The sequence below is a fragment of the Convolutriloba macropyga genome, chromosome 12 (genome assembly GCF_964194025.1).
Source record: "Convolutriloba macropyga chromosome 12, txConMacr16.3, whole genome shotgun sequence".
Classification (NCBI taxonomy): Eukaryota; Metazoa; Xenacoelomorpha; order Acoela; family Convolutidae; genus Convolutriloba; species Convolutriloba macropyga.
In genome coordinates, this window is record NC_134479.1 from 38,194,266 (window position 1) to 38,215,389 (window position 21,124).

General features: G+C 36.1%; 1 protein-coding gene across 1 annotated transcript in view; it reads right to left on the bottom strand.

The window, feature by feature from the left end:
* The window catches only part of LOC142351201 (uncharacterized), a 30,465-nt gene extending 25,683 nt beyond the window's left edge, over window positions 1–4,782 (bottom strand). Inside the window, exons 1-2 of the mRNA XM_075403322.1 lie at window positions 4,687–4,782; window positions 4,524–4,593 (exon numbers count right to left, since the gene is read on the bottom strand). Coding sequence (XP_075259437.1) covers window positions 4,524–4,593; window positions 4,687–4,689 — 73 coding nt within the window. The 5' untranslated portion in view covers window positions 4,690–4,782. The remainder of the gene's footprint in view (window positions 1–4,523; window positions 4,594–4,686) is intronic.
* Window positions 4,783–21,124: the final 16,342 nt, after the last annotated feature.

The window sequence follows — 21,124 nt, forward strand, 5'->3', positions numbered from 1 at the left end:
CACCTTTTCTGATACAACCCCACCGACCCCAGAATCAAACGACACAAGCCGTACCGAAACTCCGACAGGTAGCATGATCGATGAAACAGATGACCTGATGTTTAACGAAACACTTCAAAAAGTGTTCAGCAAAAAATTCCTCGCAATATTAACGGGGAAGGATGCCATCCTATAAGAGGTACGAGACTGTGTATTACGAGACGACGCTGAAAGACTGCAGGAAATTAGTCCGTATCTCCACTCATATTGGAGAGACTTGAGTGTAAAAAACGGATGCGTCTGTCTAGACGAAAGGATAGCAATTCCCAAAGCTATTAAGGATGCTGTACTCGAGGACATACACTCTACTCATCCGGGCAGTTTTGCAATGTTATCGTTGGCTCAGAATATCTGGTGGCCTTATATCCACAGGGATATATTGGCAAAAGCCAGTGAATGCAAGGCATGCACTGAAATCGGTAAGAATCTTAAACCAGTGATTTCGCACCGCAAATGGACACCTTTACCTAAGTGTAGTGAACCGAATGAGGAAATACAACTAGATTTTGGTGGACCAATTTTAAATGAGAAAGGCATAGAACAATATTTTATTACAAGTATAGACAGATACTCTAAATACCCTACGGCAGAAATAGTAAACAATGCATCAGGCCCAAATGTAGTTAAATTCTTAAATAATTATATATATCAACACGGAGTACCCAGAACTATTAGATTAGATCAGGCTAAATGTTTTACAGGAAAAAAGTTTGAGACATTTTGTGCTGAAAATAATATTACACCTATATATGCACCAGCAAATGACCATAGAGCAGTCGGATTAGTAGAACGTATTATTCAAACAATTAAACGACAATTATCTTGCATGAAATCACAATTAAATAAAAAATTTCATTTAGAAAATTCATTGAAAGCAATAATACAACGATTAAGAATATCAGAACAAAAAACATTAAATATTACACCATTTGAGGCACATTTTGGCAGAAAATGTAATACACCTATATCAAATATCACTACTAAACCTAATAATAAAAATTTGAACTATAATGCCATAATTAATTATTATTTAGACGAGGACACAATCCCAGGTCGTTCGAACTTAACGGAGGAACAGTGGGCCGACACTGCGTTATGCTCCGACACCGAAATAGAAAAGGTCATTTGCGCTGCAAGTTCTCGCGCAAGATTGGAGCAAGAAAAACGCAAGGACGGAGAGACAAGATTCATTAAACCCGAAGCCATTTGCCGCGAGATGCCATGCTCCGAAAGAAGTATTCAAGTTAAATTGGCCAGAAAGCGACACGAAAGCCAACGACAGAAAAAGAATTTAGACGGTCTCTACGAAGTACTAGCGCCAGGGAGCACCGTCTGCAAAATAAGCCCGACAACGAGCGTTATAAAGGAGCCATATAAACAGGAAGTTAGAGTCCGGAATTCTGAGATCGCGAAATTCGGAACGCGAGCCGAACGCGAAACAAAATTAATAGAATACATAGATCGCCGCCCGCAGAAAATAACAGAAAAAACATTAGAGCAGAAAATTCAACTTCACAAAAAGGACCTAATTCGAAAAAACACCGGGGACAAAAAAATTAAGAGGAATAAACGACAAGCCGACGATGTAAGTATAGTTTCTTCTGGACGTTCTTGTATTTCAACAACAAGCAACATCGCACGATCACTAAAGATGCGTATTCCGAAAAGGAATCCAAAATATGACACAGCTTTTCTAAACAGACCTGATTTAGTACAAGTGCTCAACATAAGTCCAATTGCGCCGCAAATGGATGATTCGACTGTAGCAGGACCATCTGCATCACAAACAACATCACCGACACCTACACACCCGACACCAATTTTGAAGAAAACTTCAAAACGTAATTTAACCATAAGCGATACGTCGGACTCTGATACTTCATCTGTCAGAAGAAGTAAACGAACTTTAAAGAAAAAGAAGACCCAGACAATAGTTGAAAAGGTTCGCAATACCGAAGGATATGTCGACGATCAAGACATAGAAACTGTAGGAGATTCGTATCAGAGCATTGATGACCGACAAGAACAGCCGAGAGAGATGACCGTATTACAAGCGGAAACGGCTGGACAAAGTGACAGCGAATAAAAACTTTATTAAAACAAACTTCCTCTCTCAAACTTATATTTTACTTATTATTTAATATTTTACTACTTACTAACCGGTGAATATTTATTAATTTTCTGATTTTAATTAATAATTTATTTTCTTTCCAAGAGGGGAGAAATGTCGTACGGTGATAGATACCTTTCTTGTATCTACACTCGTACTTTAATCTATGTATGTCTGAATGCTCCATTTGAAGGGCGAATGCCTATTTAGTTCATTTTGTTGCTAACTTCTTACTAACTTCCTCCCACTTTGCAAGTAATGTCTGTTCATGCTGTCTAATGATTTCATACTGTAAACAAATCTAAATTTACTTCCCGGATGTTTGATCAAATGTTGAACAAATCCTTTTCTTCATTTTGTTTAATTCTAGTTGTCACTCTTCCCATTTTCAGCGCTATCGCTTAGTTGAATTAAATCTTTGTCAAACGCTTCTCAATTGAACTAACTAAATAGAAATCAACCATTCGCGACGCGATTGCCTAATCGCCACGTAATCGACAAAAGGTAGATAACATATTCGCCATTCGCGACGCAATTGCCACTTTCTATTTGGATAATACCAATCGCAACACAATTGACCCAACTCACATTGATAGAGTATAACAATCTGATTCAACACACGGATTGGGATGTCAACAATAAAAATAGCGCAAAATTTAAGAATTACGGTCAAAGCGATAAATAGTTGAAGTAATTAAGGTTACTAGTGGTGGTGATAATTTTAATTTCACGTCGCATTTATCTGAACTCTTACCAGAAGTAGAAAATAAAATTTCACCGCTATGAATTGCAATTTTTACAAAAGTTTATGAAAGTTTGCAGTGATTTTTAACGTTGGATTGACGTATGAAGCGCGGTTGTTATCTAGCGTGTCCTCTAGAGTTAAAATAAGCGAACGCTTCACAAGCCACAGGTTAGAGTTCAAAAGTCAAAGTTCAAAATTAAACCATGTAGAAAAAAATGGCTCTTTTCTGTTATTGCCTCCCCAGCCTTATCTAGCCAGTCTCTTTGCACCCCCCAAATCTGTACATTTTGGTCCTTAGAGATCCTTTATTTTAGTCATAATCAATTGCCGGTACCAGTAGACAAATGGATGAATTTTTGTTTCGGGTTGTCAAAAATATTGGTACCATAAAGCTATTCCTCTGAAAAAAAGCGCAAAAATATTAAAAACACGCATTATTCTTTGTCTGCTTACATTATAAGCAAAGTTCGTCTTAATTTCAAAACGTCGCTGCATAATTAAATTGTAAATGCCGTTTGTATATAATTGTATATGTAAATGTATGAAATGCAACCAATATGCTATAACATGTATGAGTGGGGGTGCAAATGGACGTGGGGGGGGGGGGGCAATAATAGAAAAGAGCCAAAAAAATGAAAAATAGAATATCAAAGGAAAAAACGTTGACAATCAAATGAGCATATTGATGCTCAATTGCACGTTTTGGTGTATTTCGAACGTTCGCTGATTTCAAATTTATGGGACAGGCTATAGTTGAAATTTTTTTTCACTGCTTTCACTGCATGCAGTGCTAAAAATTTACGGCAATTCTGACCTCTTTTAACTATTTTTAGCTTTGAGACCTGAACCTGGGAACCATCTATGATCTGAAAAACTAAAAAAGCCGAGCCCATTATCAAGTCACGTTTGGGTCATCCGGACGCCTTGTGAGTGCAGTGCGTATTGACAATTTTTGGAATTGTTAGTTGCGGTCAAAGGAAGTGATTTGCGTACAAAGATTGTTTTAACGCAACCCGTCTACATTCTGACATCTGATCATTTAGCACACGGATCGAAGTGTCAACGCCAAAACCGCTAAAAATAGAGTGGCCGTGAAAGCTGTAAATAGTCGTAGGAATTTCGGGATTATGTGTCGAAAAGCGGGGGGGGGGGATATCACCGCTAATATCTGCACATCTCACGTTCATGAAAGGGTTAAAATTTTTATAGTTTTTTTGCGATGAATTTTCTGTGGTACATTATTTTGTGAATTTAGGGTCTCTGCCTAAATTGAATAAAGAACAACACTACGCCGCAAAAGATGCACCCCTGCCGCAGAACGCAAAATTTGGGGATTCTGTGGAAATAAGTGACAAGAAACTCTACTATCCTAAAGTTCATATCTAGAACTTTTATTGGTAATTTCAGAGAACTAAAGCTTACGTTGTTTACCTACTCAATATAGGAGCAATGTCTTTTCCTAACCGGTAATGCAAAGGCCGTAAATGAAATTATAAAGAATTTGTTTTCCTTCATTTATCTCTGCCTACCACGTTGCTAACAGATATTCTGGAGAACAATTATAAAATTCAGTTTATTTACTCGACTGAAATGTAACTTTTGCGGCAGAGTGGATATGGCTGTTGTTACCTATCTGGCTGTCCTCGCCTTGTTGATCATTTTTCCCGTTTTCGGCTGTGTTTTCTTTGTCTTTTTCCGCCTAAAATAACAGACAAAAGCAAGCTCGAGAAATATGACAATGACCATACGTAATAGTATATGTTACGAGTTAAATTTAAGCGTTGATACGTACCATTGTTTTTCAAAAAGCGTGTACAAAATTGTAATTTGTATTCTTATCGACGAACAGCAGAATGAAAACTCTTTTTAACAATCACTTCAAATTCTTGAGCGAGCTAGAACACTTTTGTTACACAAAATGCTGATTTAAGTTTGGTTTATGGTTGATAGAAAAAAATATTCGATTCTTATCGATGCATATTTATCAAATGCAAAAGTTCGAGACCAATCAAAAGTCTCAGAGCCACCCCCCCCCCCCTCCCCCCCCCCCCAAACTTAGAGGGTACATATTAATTGCACCCCCCCCCATGCCAAAGTTTTTGTATAATGATTTACGTTGTAATGGCACGTTCTCTGTAATTGGGGGGAGCATAAACTACTGGGGGAGGAAAAACGGAAATGATCCGTAAGTTTTCATCAATATTTTTTTCACGATGCCGGGCCTTGTTTTGCCTCATTTCTGTTCAGATGACACATTGATTTTGTCCAAATTTGACCGCAAATTAACTCTAAATTGTATGGGGATTTCACTTCCCATGTTAAAACATGCATGTCTCCTTAATCGCCCGTGTGAATTACACGTACGACTTTCCTTCCAAAACTCATTTCACAAATGTACCTGTTTTGTTGTCAAGACTGTAAGGACTGAAAGAATCTAGGGGTCAAATTTCATTTAAATCCATTCCGTTTGTGTCCTACAGTAGATTGCGCAACCCCCGTTAGAAAGCATGTGTCATTACATTTGTGTCGTCTTATGAATTTTTAACTAGGCCAACAATGAGGGGACTCTGTCGCCCAGAAGATCGATCAAATAAAAAAACCAAAGGTTTTGAATTAGTGAAGCAAGCGTTGCTTTATTACTCTGATATTTCCTCTCTTCCACTCTTGCATGCTGTTGCAAATTAGATTGCCTTGAAATAAGTTAATAACAATGGGGCTCGTAATATCAATTCTAGTTATAAGGATGACAAATGTAAGAAAATTACTTGCACATCAAAAAAAGAAAAATTTAAGAAAATTTATAATAGTAATTAAAATAACAAATAAACACTTTCTGCGATTCACATCCCAACGGAACTAAATCAAAAACGCTCATAGTATCCCAACTGGTATAGCAATTACAAACTTTCAGAGTTCAGTCCCCCTTCAATCTCTTTTCTGCTTTTAGAGTTTAGTCCCAATAAACCAACTACTTTCTCTCACTTGTGCAAAATCCTCTCCAGTGCCGAAACTTCTGAATTCTCCCAGAATTCTTTAAAGTCTGCCAAAATTTCTCTGTGTCACTTCATATTATACTTGACCAAAACGCTCTAATCTTAAGCAAACAAACCTTAATCTCTTAAATAAACATTGCAACTTACACTTGAAATTGTCACATTCTGTAGGAGGGCTTTGTTTGCTATGCAAACAAATCAATATCAAGTTATGCTCTGTCATTCAACTGCTGCCAAACATTGTTCAACTTTCTCCTTATTTTAAGTAAACTTTTGTACTCTTATGTAAACAAACCCACTTTGCTTTATCTCATAGATGCACTTAACATGTCAATCAGTGTTTGCTTAGTAAACATTGAACGTTGCTCTCCGAAGTTCTTATTGTTCTATTTCCGATATCAAATTAACTAGCTGCAATCAATCCCTGTCAAAAATCATGTGATGAAAAAATTTAAAAATTCAACCCTAAAACAAAGTCCAATTATAATTTTCAATTTTGATACCATTTCATGCAATTGTACATGCTGATAAAACCAATTATCCTAAAAACATAAAAATTGGAAATCTAGGGCTCATCCAAAGGTCACTTGTCCAAAAAAAGGGGTCAAGTTGATAAAAAGAACTAATTATTGTCGTGGAAATTTCTCTCATAATTGCACCTACCCACAAAATTTCATGGCCTAGCTCCCACTAAAACATCAGCAATGGCCGCCCACACTTTTCATTGACCTCCCAAAGAACCCCAAATCTCAAAACTTAATAAATCGGGAAGTTAAGTTTGAAACGTCTTCGGATAAAGTCTTTTTAGTAAGTGTAGGGTGCCACCAACTTGCCTGAAAAGTTTTGCAACCAATGGATCAGCCGTTGCGAGTTGTTTGCAATTCAAAATATTTGATGAGTCCTTTCAACCAATATTCGAAAATTCAAAAATCAGGAAGAAAAGATCGGGGTGTGTACATTTTGTCACCAGCTGTCCTGGGTTATCATATTTTTACCATATCAAACTCATTTGGGGGTTCGAAATTACTATTTTGCGGTTACCGGCTTTCAGGTTTTACAGCAGCACCAGCGTTCGGTCGGAATCAGGGGTTTAAAATTTCACCAATCGAAAGCCCTTGAAGAAATACACCATTCCTCCAAAAATCATAGGGTTACAACATGTAATTCACAAACAATTTAAATTTTACATTCCGTAGTACGGGAGTGCGCTGGTTCCGTGCAGGTTGGTTTGGGGTCAAATCTCACAAAAAATCAAGTTCCTTGTACACAAATTAGTCTATTCCCCAATTTCCAGGTCAATCCCATTTCAACTTTTTGAAAAAAAAAACTATTTTAATTTAGGGGCTAACTATTTTCCTCTGATAATTACCAATGTTCTCAAAAACCGCCCTTTTACATCCTAAACTCTTCCCATGATCATACAAAACCTTATTTTATGCGTGCATGACATTACGTCTGATTAATACTATCATCTATGGCTCAAACAGTTATAATTCACAGTAAAAAACTCAAAAAAAAACCTTCAAATCACACTATTTCCGTTGTTGATAACTGGAAGGGTGAGCGGTCTGATTGGCCCGAAAAATATACCCGCAATATAGGACGATTGGGGGTTCCCCATCATTGATTGATTATGAACCAATAAATCCTTCGCATACTGGGGGGTCGGACAATTTCTGCTCCACGGTATTTCGAAAAACTTATAAATTGCCTTTCCTTATTTCAAATTGCAAATAATTATCTCCCATAACTTTCTAAACCATTCTCATGATCACCCATTACAATACTGCACAAGTACATGCTAGTACTTTTGTAATACACTGTGTCTGCCGTTTTTTCATTCATAAACTATCAAATTTTTACTTAAAGTATCAAAAACCTTCGAATCACACAACTTCCTGTGTTAATACCTCAGATCGAAGACTTGTAACCGGCCGCGCTTCCGTATTATATACGAACAATCATTAGGGGAACATCCCTACAAATTTCTCAATGAAGAATATAGCCTAAAAACTTGAGAAGTACCAGGTTTGGGGGTGCACATTATTTTGCAAATTCAAAAAGGAAAATTAATTTACTTCAAATTGAAATTCCAATTCTTCTCAAAATATCTAGTTCACTTCAACTGTTCGCTTTTTACTTTACTTCTGAAATTTAATCACTCATTTCGACTATGGCCTAATGCAAAAATACACTTTGTTAAGTAAATGATATATATCGACAGCTCAATATGGTTTTGTTCATTAGTTTGTTTGTTTAAGATGTATCACTCAACTCCCCTCTCTGGCGCCTTCGAAACAATAACCCTTTAAGGAGGAACGCTGATTTCAAACACCTAATTAACTTGTCTAAGTTGACCTAAATTATCTAACTTACTCGCAGTATCTGCTCATGACAATTTCCTGCGTTCTACAATTTGGCACACGCTCGGGGGTTGCATATAACATGAAACCACAAATCTGGGGGCAATAAAACGTAAAGATCCCAATTGTTTTTAATGTTAACTTTCACAAAAGAGCAATACTTTCAAAGTGTGGATCTGTTTTGCTCGTGTCACTACCATTGGGTGCATATTATTTGCAACCTCCACTCCATGCTAATTTGCCATAATTTTGGCTAAGAAGATTTTATAATGACCCGTGCTCTGTAACTGGGTGGTACACAAGCAATCTACCGAGGCGCACAAACCGAAAAAGTCTGAAATTTTGGCGTTCGCCAACGTTGAGCTTACATAATTTTGCGTTGAATTTATCGTTGATCTTAACTAACTTAGCGTTTCTAAACGTAGATCTTAAATAAATTTCTGCGTTGAATTTAACGCTGATTGCTTATTAAGGTTGCGGTTCTCATGATACATAGGGCACGGTGGCATTGGTAGAAAAGTGGTTCCAAAGGAGTGTCATTCCAAACAATCATTGTTTATCAGTTAGACGGTGACCGCTGTATCGAATCATCTGAAAAGCAGACATAGTCTTAGACAGTTACGGAACCAATTATATTCAAGGACTAAAATTGACTATAAATTGTAGACCTCGCCAAATAGAATAGGTTAATTTATGTATGCTCTTAACTCTCTGAACTCTCCTAGTATAGTCTGTCCCATAAAGTTGAAATAAGCGAACGTTCGAAAACGTCAAAAACTGGCAATTGAGCATCAAATTGGTCATTTGAATGTCAACGTTTTTTCCATTAAGCTTCTATTCATCAATTTTTTCTATATATTTTAAATTTGAACTTTGACCTTTAAAATCTGTCCAGTGGCTTTTGAAACGTTCGCTTATTTCAACTTTCTGGGACACGCTATATAACAGAAGTTTTGTTTGCGTTTGCCTGCGTGAACGAAATTAGAGTTGCTAGAAGTGTTGGTTAGCTAAGCATCCAAAGCTACTAATTTGTCATATAATTTTAAGGCCAGACTTCTGGACCCAAATAGGAAATCAGAAAACCGAGGTAATACTTCAAACAGGAAACGAATTCAAATAATACTCTATTGATTAATTTAAGATTCTTTCGCAATACTCTTTTTATTTATTTGTGAGCTGTGCTTTTTCCTTAACATGCTTAAACATTATTTAAACTACATCATGTGTGTATCATCTTAAGAGATTATTTAACAAATCTCACAAAGCAATTTTTGGTCGATTATAGGAAAAAAAACTTGAAAAACGAATTTACAACTCTTGGTGGTTATTTTTTTCGAACAACTCAATTTTAATTCAAAAATTGTTTAAGGTCTTCGAAGAAAAAACTAGAAAAGATTTGATCTTGAAAACATTTTTAGGGAATATTTTCCAAAAAACAGTTTTCTGTTTTATAAGCAATAAAAACTGACGAGGTGAGAGCGATAAGGAAAAGCTACCAAGTATATTTTTTGCGTTTTTAAATCTCTTTTAAGTTTTTCGTCCCTAAACACAGCCTTAGATAAAAGAGACAAAAGAAAATGGCGATTTTAGTTCTTCCTATAAAAATGTTTTCTTAGCTACTTGAAAACTAAATGGTTGCAGAAATGGAGGCACTAAAATGTGTTTTCTCAGGCGAGCAATTTTAGTGCAGAGCAGCCAACTCATTTTTTCACACCTTAAAATATTTATGGCAAAATCGGTTTTAAATTAGGTTATCCACTTGAAGTGCAAACCCAAAAACCCTTATTTGTCGATTTAATATTTTTGCGTTAAACTAAAGGAATATTTTTCTTCGTTGAAGCAAATTGCTAACAAATGTTACACAATTTAAATGCTATTGTACTTCTGTTTTTGCTATCAGTTTGTTGCGCCGAAGACAAGGTAGTTTATTCTTTGAAAATTAATTTTCAAAAAACATTTGAAAGAAAAGAAATGCCAAAATTTACAATTTCTATACAAATATTGAAACAATTTTCAGATTTTTTGTGTATATTTTGTATCTTTTTTGTTGCCGGCTAACTTCCCGGAGGTTGGTTCCCGGAGGTTGGTGGCAGAGCAAATCACCGCTGAATCAGTCTACAGATATGCTGTTCAAGTTTACACCGGCCAGTTTGATTTTTGAGTAAAATTTACTTCTTGAAAAACAATATGTTCGGCTTAACTCCCGCCAACAAGGGTTGGTTGATATGCGATTCAAACATCCGCTCCGGGGGTACTTTTAACATTTCAATTGCGTAGCAAGTCGTATCCACTAAACTAAATGGGCTTTGTGGTAATTGCCTACAAACTAGCTAATGTCTAAATAATGTGTATACTACTATAGTATTTACCAGCTATGGGCTAAAAAAGTATGACATTATTCTGCTCAGACCTATTTTTGGGGTATCAGTAAATTTCATACTATACAGGATAAATTTAGCCTGGTAAAACTTTGAACTCAATTTAATTATTGAATTATCAGCCTGGTCAATGTAATCATAATCAAGAAAAACTGCTCATAAATACAATTAAAATATTCTGAAGATGCGATATTACAGAACTGAATCAGGTTTATACTCTTGAAATGTGCTGGTTCAGCGCTGAAAAGCTCTGAGACCCAAGTCCGTGTTGTTCTGGATAAAACAGGAGTCAAAAATCATTTCCTTCCGTTTGAGAACATTTTGTCAAAATATTTGATGAACTTATTAATATCGAATATGCAAAAGAAAAAGCAAAAACAAGTCAAACTGCAAAAAAAATTGGAGGCACTTTCGAGTACAGACAAAATTTCGCCAAAAGTTTGAAAAACTTTCTGGTACTGCGACTCAAACTTGGTAATGTGCAAACAGTTTTAACGTAAAAACAACGTTTGAGATTAACCGCGTACAGATTGGACCACTTAAACTCATATTACCTTGACGAAAAATCGACATGCACCTTCATAACAAGACATGGCTGATATATACAGCAGTTCCGAAAATATTTCTAACTCATGGTTACTTCAAATTTATTCGATGCGTTAGTGCCCTTTTTCGCCAATATTCATGACTTAGAAATTATTTGGTTGAATAAACATAAAACAGATGAACAAAAAAAATGTTCCCGTCAAAAATGCCTGAACTGTTGTACATCAATTAATTGACTCCATTTTACTGAGAAAAAATTATAGCGCGCTTTACATCCACGCCAAGATAAAGAGCACGCGTTAGTACAGAAGTAAATTATGTAAAAATATGGCAAGTACATTTAGGGGGTGCAGGAAACATGCACCCACTACGCTGGGGAGAGCACAAGTGGAAAAAATCCAAATACTTCGTGAAAAGTTTATTGTGATATAGGGTTCCAGACGAGCAATTTTGAACGGATACAATTCCGTGGACAGACATTTTTTTGTGAAACTGAATATCAAGGATGCTTGGGGACACAACGTTTCCTTTTGCGGAGGAGTCTTTGTGTCGAAGCATTGGATTCTGACTGCTGCTCATTGTGTGGTGAAGACAGGTTGATTACTTCTAAAACCATTTTTAGTTTTAAAAAATTTTCATGATCATGAGCCATGATAACCAAAACCTTTCCAGCTCACTTTCCCCATTTTTATATTCCCGGGTCGAGGTTTTCGGATCAATTTTTTATAGAAATGTGGTGAATGCGGTAAATTTTTGTAAGAAATACATTTCAAGGCGAAAGCGGTGAAAAAATTATTTCACTGCATTTCCTACAAAAATTCGCCGCATTTTTTACAAAAATTCACCGCATCAACTTTTTTGTGGCCAATTAATATGTAAGAAATGCGGTGAATGTGGTGAAAAAAAATACTTAGCCTGATTTCTTACAAAAACTCACCGAGAAATTCACCGAATTTCTTTTGAAAATTAACGGCATTCGTTTTCCAACGTCAATTGAATCTGATTTAAAATCACAAGAAACATCATAGCCGAAAGTGATAGTTGGGAGTAGAATAAGAAGTTGAAAACATGCAGGAGGTGAGAGGTTCGAAGCCGTATACGGAAGTTTTTTTGTAGTGATACCGAGAACGCTGTGAAAACAAATAATTCACCGCATTCACCGCAAAAAGATGTAAGACATGAGCGGTGAAAATTATTTTGTTCACAGCATTTCACTGCAATTCTTACAAAAATTCACCACCAAACCTCGACCCTTCAATATTATTCCATTTAATTGGTAGTAGTAGCTAAAAAGTAATAGGTAAAATAAAAGCAGTAGAGGCTAAGAAAAACTAGCTTGCTCTTGTCCCATTGTTAAAAGTTTACGTGATAGCTGGCAAAAAAAATTGTCAAACGGTAAGCAAACGTACTGTTGGTTTAGATCGCCAACTACAGATATATAGCGGTAAAGAAAGCAGTTCAAGCAATTGAAGTTGTGGTGGAAACTTGAACACCTCTCACTTTTTAAAACCTACGAAGATTGATCTTTGACCAATTTCAGGCTTTGAGCAAAAAATTTGGCCAACAGAAATTCATTTGATCAACCTTACGTACTAAAGGTCCTTTAGTCGATTATATACTTTACCGGTTCACCGATCATACAACTTTCTTTGATTTCATACTAGGTCATATATGATTCTTTAGTAATCATACTAGGTGATATATGACTCATACTATTCAACCAAGGTCGCATAAGATTTGCACAAATTTCTACTAGTCATACAAAGAACATATATGAATTGTTTCACATCATACAAAAATCATACAAAAAATTTTAAAGCCTAAAAACTGTACAATTATTAGTTCGTAGATCAAAAAAATTTCTGAGAAATCATAAAATTTAAAAAAAAGCACAAAATATGTCGTATGTGCAGTCCACATTTGAATATTTGGGTAAACTAAAACAATAACTTTGGATTTCATACATATTTAGAGAATGATTTGAAAGTTAGATGCAATCAAAAGGTTTTGCATTTTTATAAAAAATAAGCCTTCATAGGTATAAACTGGCTGCGGAGAATATGCAAACTTTAGTGATACAGGTTTAAGATTTTATCCAATTTTGCGATAGTTATTTACTGGTCTTTTGCTCAATCTGAATTTGATGCCGGGGACTCTCATAATAAATAACTTATCAAAAAATGAATCAAATCGATTGAAGAAAAAAGATGTATGATTCATAACAATCATACTAACACCATATATGATCTTTTGGTAATAAAACAAGGACCATATTTGAATTCGCTGGTTTCAAAACAACGAAATCATTGGAAAACTATGGACCGAAATCTATGAACAGTATGAAATTATATACGATCCTTGTACCAAATCAATGAAAATTCATTTCGGGCTTTCACTTGTCCCTTTCCTTCCAGGGTAGATGTTGCAAAGAATAGTTAGCCATTGATGCAAATATTTAATATGGCAACTAACTGCATAAAATTGTAGAGATTTTGGAATCTAAAAGTTATCATAAACTTTTAATTCTAAGATTGGGAGATGAAACATTTAGGCTGAATGTAATGCACCTGTCAAAGGAAAAAATTGTTACAAGAAATTGATTCTAATATTATTCAAAATTTGCCTTGTCTCTATTGTGGGGTTTTCAAACGAGAAAAGCGCAAACTAGTACCAGGCTGGCAAGCTTGTCTTCAGAGAAAAAAAACCTCAGAGCACAATGGGGAGCACCTAGGCATTGCGGGGCAACCGACAAGAGCAACGCGAGGAAAAAGTGGTGAATGTGGAGTTTTTCTATTGTTGTAACTTTTTTGGTTAACTAAAGCAAGAAAACGCCAGCAATAAGAATGAGACCAATGGCAAAAAAAATTGTTACAAAAAGTGAATATTAAGAGAAATTACGTAACCACTCGTTCTCAAATTTACGCATCCAAATGGATTTCTTGTCCTCTACTATTGCGCTACCAGTTCCTCGGTTTCGAACATAATTGATCTTGTTTAGTTTATGATAGAAATTTTAGGGAGGAATTTTACGGTTTTTTCCGACATGTGGCATCACAATATTCAAAGAAAATACTTCCTGACAAAAACACGTTTTTCAATCTTTTTTGACTTGTTACTATCTAGATGTGTGTGCTCGTGGTCGTGGTTCGAACAAATCAAAAATGAGGTCCCAATTTGAATGCTGTATCAGAGGGATTTGTATGAAAAATCGTTAAATTGAAGCGAACCCCTCAACCTGAGTTGTCTGTAGTAAATCATAAAAAATCTTACAGTGAACTAGTTTTAACAAACTTTACCAAAAAATTCAAATTGTCTTTAACCTAAAACCGTCTAACATCTTTGTATCTGCTAAGAGTAATTTTCTAGTGTTTTTAAAAGGCTCAAACGCTGCTCGTAAAATTTTACTTCATTCCGCCGTTATTCTCAATTAAAAGATTGCGTTTATTAGATTATTGCATGAAAATTAGAGTACCAATTCTTCAACGTTACAAACTGTTAAAGCATGGAAACGTGGCAATTTGTAGTCGCTCTAAGTTTTGTCGATCTTCAAGATAGAAAATGATTTGTTAGCATTGTCTGTAAATAGATTTCTTCACTCTCTCTTTTTTAATTAACAGTCCGGAAAAAGAATCTGTTCTCGGAAAACCTACTTTTCACTTATCGACTTAAATTATTCTGTTTTACTTCTGCGATATTATTCAAAGCTTCCTAATGTTATCTGGGTATTTTTCATTTTTCTTTAAAGCAAATTTTTCCATCCAATTCCGTGCAGTTTATAGAAACTAAACACTTCTTTGCAATAGCAGAAGTTTTAACTCGCACGTATACATAAATGACTAAGACAACATAAAAAACTCTTTTACAACTTTGCAGCAAAGAGAAAAATAAGATGATGCTACCTGTCTGTTCGAAACTGCTGAGAAAACAGTGCCCAAGATGCACTTGAATCATCGAGATTAGAAAGCAGCTAAAAAGCCCTGAGGGTTTGTTGAGAAATATGAACCACCCGGGTCGAAAAAAAAAACCAGAAAAGTATGTAAGATGAGCGATGAAAAGTATGAAAGATGAGCGGAGTTTTTTTCATCGCAAATTTCGTACATAATTTTGCGGTGAATGGAGGTGAATGCGGTGAAATTAAATAAGTTCAATGCTAGAGGAAGGGATGAGCAAATAAAAATCACCACTTACTACAGATTACCGTCCTTACACGGGTTCGAACCTCTCAGCCCCTGCATTTCATCCACTTCTTCTTCTACTACGCCAACTCTCAATAAGATCTAGGATATTTGTTTTGAATTTAAATCAACTTCACTCTACTTTCTGTAAAACATGCATGTTGAAATTTTGTCAACATTTGCGAAAAATGTCAAAAAAGATTAAGGGGTAGTTTTAAGTGGGGTAAAACCTAACAATTCTTCCCTTACTCCCCCTTATCCCCTATCTTCCATCGTTTTAATCCCCTAAATTACTCCCTAATCTTACATCTTTTTGACAGTTCTTTTAAGCGGTGAATTTTTCTAACTTTGCCACTAAGTTATGTGTTGAATTTATGTAATTTCATCGCATTCGCCGCTCATCTCTCATAATTTGGAATTTTTTTCAAAGTGGTGAGTTTAGGTAACTTCTCCGGTAAATTCAGCGGTAAAATTATGTAATTTCATCGCTACCAGGCGATAAAGTTTTTTCATCGCATTCACCGCCTGTTTTATGTAATTTCACCGCATTAAACGCTTATCTTACAAATTTTCCCGAATTCACCGCTTATCCTACATAATTTTGCGGTAAATGCCTGTAACATCTCGACCCGGGCGCATATATGACAATAGTATAAACCTTGAGAGTGTTATGATCATCGAAACTAAAGGTTGATGTTTCGGTTCTATGCATATATAATTTGAACATATCAATTAAAATTATCGTTTTTGTGTGTCAATATTGGTACAACAATTGATCGTGCTCCATGTTTTCTATAATTACGATACATTGGATTGATAACTTCTGTTATCAAATACAGCTGATTTGTTTGTAAAAGCAGTGTAAACAAATATATAGTTAGAAGACAAAATTGATTTTTACTTTTAAAGTATTTGGATCTTTTCCGTTTGTGCCCCCCCAGTACGTTATGCGCCCCCCAGTTACAAAGCACGTGCTATTACATAGTAAATAATGTTGTAAATATATTGCACGTGCGTCTGGGGGTGCAAATAATATGCGCCCACTAAGCTGGGGGGGGGGGGGGGGCACAAACGGAAAAGATCCAGATACTTTTTGAAAATCATATAATTATATATTCATTAGTTTTTAATTTTTAAATATATTTTAGAAATCATATATTTATATTTTTATATATTTTTATGTAGTAAATTTATCAGAAATATGTTTTATATACTTTCGAAATTGACTCCAAGAAACATAGAATCTATAAATTGGTGGTTCTTTGAGCCTTCAGGTGGCAAAATTTGACATTTCTTTTTTGCAAATCTAAAAATTTGTTCTACTTCGGTTTAATAGAACTCGGTTTTTTTAATCAGTTAACTGATAGTTTGGATAAGACGGTTTCTTAAGATCCTACAAAGTACACTCACTGAAACAAATTTTTTCCGTCCTCCGTTTTTAAACAAATCGCTCCGATGCTCTCTACCGTTTCTGACTATTCATTCTTACAGTCCAAACAAGGAAAATTAAGAGTGATGTGAGGAAATTTGAAAAACTTCTTTAATCTTTTGCCAGCTTTTTAATTTGTATGTGAAGATTGATATCCGTCATATTTTTTGTTTGAGTTAGGCATATTTAAAAATAAATTGAAGTAATAAAATTTATTGGTATTGACGTTTGTTCGATCCCTTTAGTAAATACTAATAGCATGATCTGTACCAAAACATTTAAGTCGATTAAAAATCAACAAAACCCATTCTTTTCTGTTTGGACTATATTATGATGCGATCAAATGTTATGGGTTAATTTTTCTTTTAATGTCGGTTCCAAACGGAGTATGTTTCTTGTTACTGAGTAGAGCGAGAGAATATTATCCAATCCACATTGAGTATTTAAATGAATAAAACGCACATAGAAATCGTTCTAAATAAGGCTATAATTGCTTCTAATATACACAAAAAGTTCCGAAAAATTCGTATAACCTAATTTTAAGTAAATACTAACATGATATGTATCGAATAAGGCAGTTTTCGGCTTAATATTTTTAGGTTCTCTAGACGATTGTTGAGCATTTATGAACCGATTTTGACGTCAATATCATCAGAAAAACAACCGGTAAAAGAGATCCAAAAAACCTTGCCGTCTAAAACCACTTGTTGCTATCACCAATACAAATACGTTGCTTTATATATCGATTTGGAAGACTGACCATATAGTTTGAATGAGTTGATTTCGGCATCCAAAAATGTGTTTTCACCTTTACATTGGCGCCCCACATTACTTGCAGTCAGGGAACAAACGAAACTTATAAAAGTTTCCATAGTCTTGCTACCAATTGAACCCAAAATCCATGCCTTCGCTCGTTTGTTGTAATTAAAGCCGGGTTCAGAACTGTCAGACACTATTTTAAAGTTCCTGTGAAATGGTACGAACCTCTAATTTCCGTAAATTCACTTGTCTCTAAGGGATTGTCAACACAGGACAAATTTCATGGTGAACAGAAACAGACGAACCATCAAGATGCAGACGAAGCATCAACCCACGAAGTGTGTTACGAAAACGCCCACGCTGGAGTTCAGGCAGCTAAACAAAATGAGTCTACAACAGCAGATGTGAGAAGTACAGACACGGGTGGAGAAGTACCCTCCTGGAGCAAACAACGACGAATTTGGACCGATGGATGAGAAAATTATACAATACGTCATTCAAAGTTCAAACATAAAAGCGGAACTGGTCCAAAAATCGTGACAAGAGGAGTATTGATCTCAATAACTGTAAGACTCTACTTAGGTTAACTAACGAAAGGAAAAGCATTTTATGAAAAGTTCTTTTGCTGCAGTTGATTTGTTTTAAATTTTAGACGGCAAGAAACCCAAACCCTGATTTTTGAAGAGGTAGTTATATCAAACAACTGCAAGAAAAAATACGGGGCCGCTTTAACGCCCACGAACATAATTTTGAGTTGAGAAAACATCAATTTTGAACTTTTTTGATCGAATTTCCGAAAATTTGTAAAAGGTGACCAAGTCGGTTGGTATATCAAAAAATTACCTCTGATATAGAGAAAATAGAGAAAAAATTATGCTAAATTGTCCAATTTTGAAAATTTTGGTCAGTTTTGACGGAATTCTAAAAATCTTTAGAAAATCAATACCGAATATTGATAAACCGTATATTCGGGCTTAAAACCGTCCAGTTACTGGATTACCGTTCCGTAATCAAGAATTTGCAAAAAAATGACAAAAACTTGAAAAAATGGACAAAAGCATAAAATTTTGACGAATTCGTCAATTATGATTCTTCAACCAGAAGGTTCGTCAATTGAGTGAAACTCAATACACACAGAAAAATTGTAAAAAAACTCACAACCTCAGGCCTAAAGAAAAAATTATCGAATTCCAAGATTTTTTTCTCGTCGCTCGTTTATGTAACGTTTCATACGCGTCCTTTTTTTGTCCTTTCAGTCGTCAATTGTCCGTGTTCCGTTCTTCTAACTCAATAACGTCGCTCTCCCAAAACTTTGTTTTTCGTTTTCTCCGTCTACTTTTTCGGATTTAGCTGTAGTATGTTGTCATATATGATGAAGTATGTTGTGTTTTTGTTGTAGTATGTTGATAAAGCTAGTATGCTGGTTTGTTGTTTTGGTCTTGTTGCTTTCTAGAGGTTAACTTAAATTTGTTCTAGAGTTACGGCTAGGTGGTTCCTGGACTTTTCCAACTTACTAATTTACTAGCACCTCTGTTGTAGTATATTGATTTTTTCTGCTTTATGTTTGCATGTAACTGTATGATTGTTAGTTGGTTTGGGTTTTTGCCTCCTAGGATGTGAATTAATTTTATTCTGGAGTTACGGCTAGGTTGTTTCTTCACTTCTCCAGCTTTCATAGACAACAAAAAGGCTGCATATTATTTAACATTTGCTGTAGTATGTTTAAAAATGGTGTTATGCTGATCGGTTGTTTAGGTTTGAACATTGCAAGGGTGTGACTTAGGTTTATTCTGAAGGTACGGCTAGTAAATTTCTTGCTCTTCTCATCCATTTAGTATACTACTGCTTTGCTGCAAATTAGTTTGTTATTTGTATATTAGGCCCCATAATGACTTATGCTGGTTTGTCTTTCGGTCACATCTTTCCTCCTTCCTAGGAGGTGACTTAAGTTTGTTTTGGAGTTACGGCTAGTTTGTTTGGTTGAGTTTGTTGCTGTGGTCTGCTAGCATAGCACTTCCCGACCACCTCGCTCGTTGCTTAATCGTCTCCCGCCTGTTCCGTCTTTCCGCTTCGTTGCGTGCTACTGGCTCAACACTTCCGTTCTAACTGTCCGTTTTCCCGCCGCTTCGTGAACCCGTCGCCCATCATTCCCGCTCCGTCCCTTCCGTTCCGTTTTGTCGTGCGTCGCTCGTTCAGCGTGTCCGTCCCGTCCGTTGCGTTTCCCGTCTCCTACCCGCGTTCACGCCCGTTCCCTTCCGTCTGCTGTTTCGTCGTGCGCCGTTCGCCCGTCTCCCCTGCCCCGTCCGTTTCAATTTTTGTTTCACCGTGTTCCGTACGCCTGGCCCTCTTTTGTCGGCTGTCTGTCTTTCTGTTTAGTCTCACGTTTCTTAAAAAAAACTAGACGCTCTCTCACTTTTATTACTTACTTTCGCCGAGTAAATCATTACTCGGTTAATTCTTTCCTGCACTTCGGCGCCTTGAAAACTAATAGTGGTAACCCAATTTCTACGTGTTCGTTTGGAAGTTATTTTCATTGCATTGAGAAATTAGCCATTTCAAGATCACGGCTGAACAGCAAGAGAAACTGAAAAGGCTCTTTAATGCAAGATCTAATCTAGAATCTGAGCTACGTAACATCCATAAGGACATCACAGATGACATAGATCGCCAGGACATGAGGGTTACAGTCGAACGCTTCGTTTCTAAGTTGAAGGATGTTTTCAGTAAACTGGTGCAGAAGAATGAAGAACTATTCGACTTGGCCAGTAAAGTCGAGAACCCAGATTCAATTTACCTTGTCCTTGAGCAATGGTTGGATTATGTAACTAAGAACAATGATAAATTCTTGTTTGCGGCTAGAAACTATATTGACTCAGCTGCTGACCGAGACACCGTATGCGAAGGCGTTAATCCTCAAGTGCAGTCCAAGATAAGTTCACGCCGAACAACATCATCAATGTCTAATCAGTATAAACATGACTTTCTCATGGCAAAACTAAAACGTGAAGAAACTGAAAAACAAGAACACGCTGCCATGCGCCTCGCTAAGCAAAAACACGAAATTGCTTTGAGAAAAAAAAGAGCATGAAATACAAATCAAGCAGATGGCAGAATTCAAGAATTGGAAAAAGTTCACCGCCAGTGTGTTGCAGCAGCTAAATTAGATGAGGCCGAATTAATGGATAATCGTTTATTGTTTAGTCACCACTCAAGCGAACTGAATTTGCTTAAAGATCGGGGATCCGATAGAAGGCAGAGACATGTTCAGGATTGGGTAAGGTCGTTTCCAACAGGTAATCTGTTGACTGCTGCAAGTGGGTTAAAATTTTCTCGTCCTGGTTCAGCAACCGCTGACCCTCCTATTAAAGATACTGCCCCTAGTAATCCTCCAGAAGACACAAGTAATGTTACCGGTAACTTAAATCATCTTGAAATGATGTCTCAGTACACAATGCCAGGAGCTGCCATCTCTATTACTCAACTGGAAGCGCTGTATCGAGAATACCTCAATGCTCAATTGCAGCAATATGGCAATGGCCAAAAGTTGGACCAGGCAAATAGTCAATAGAGTCAATCAGGTTGTGGTG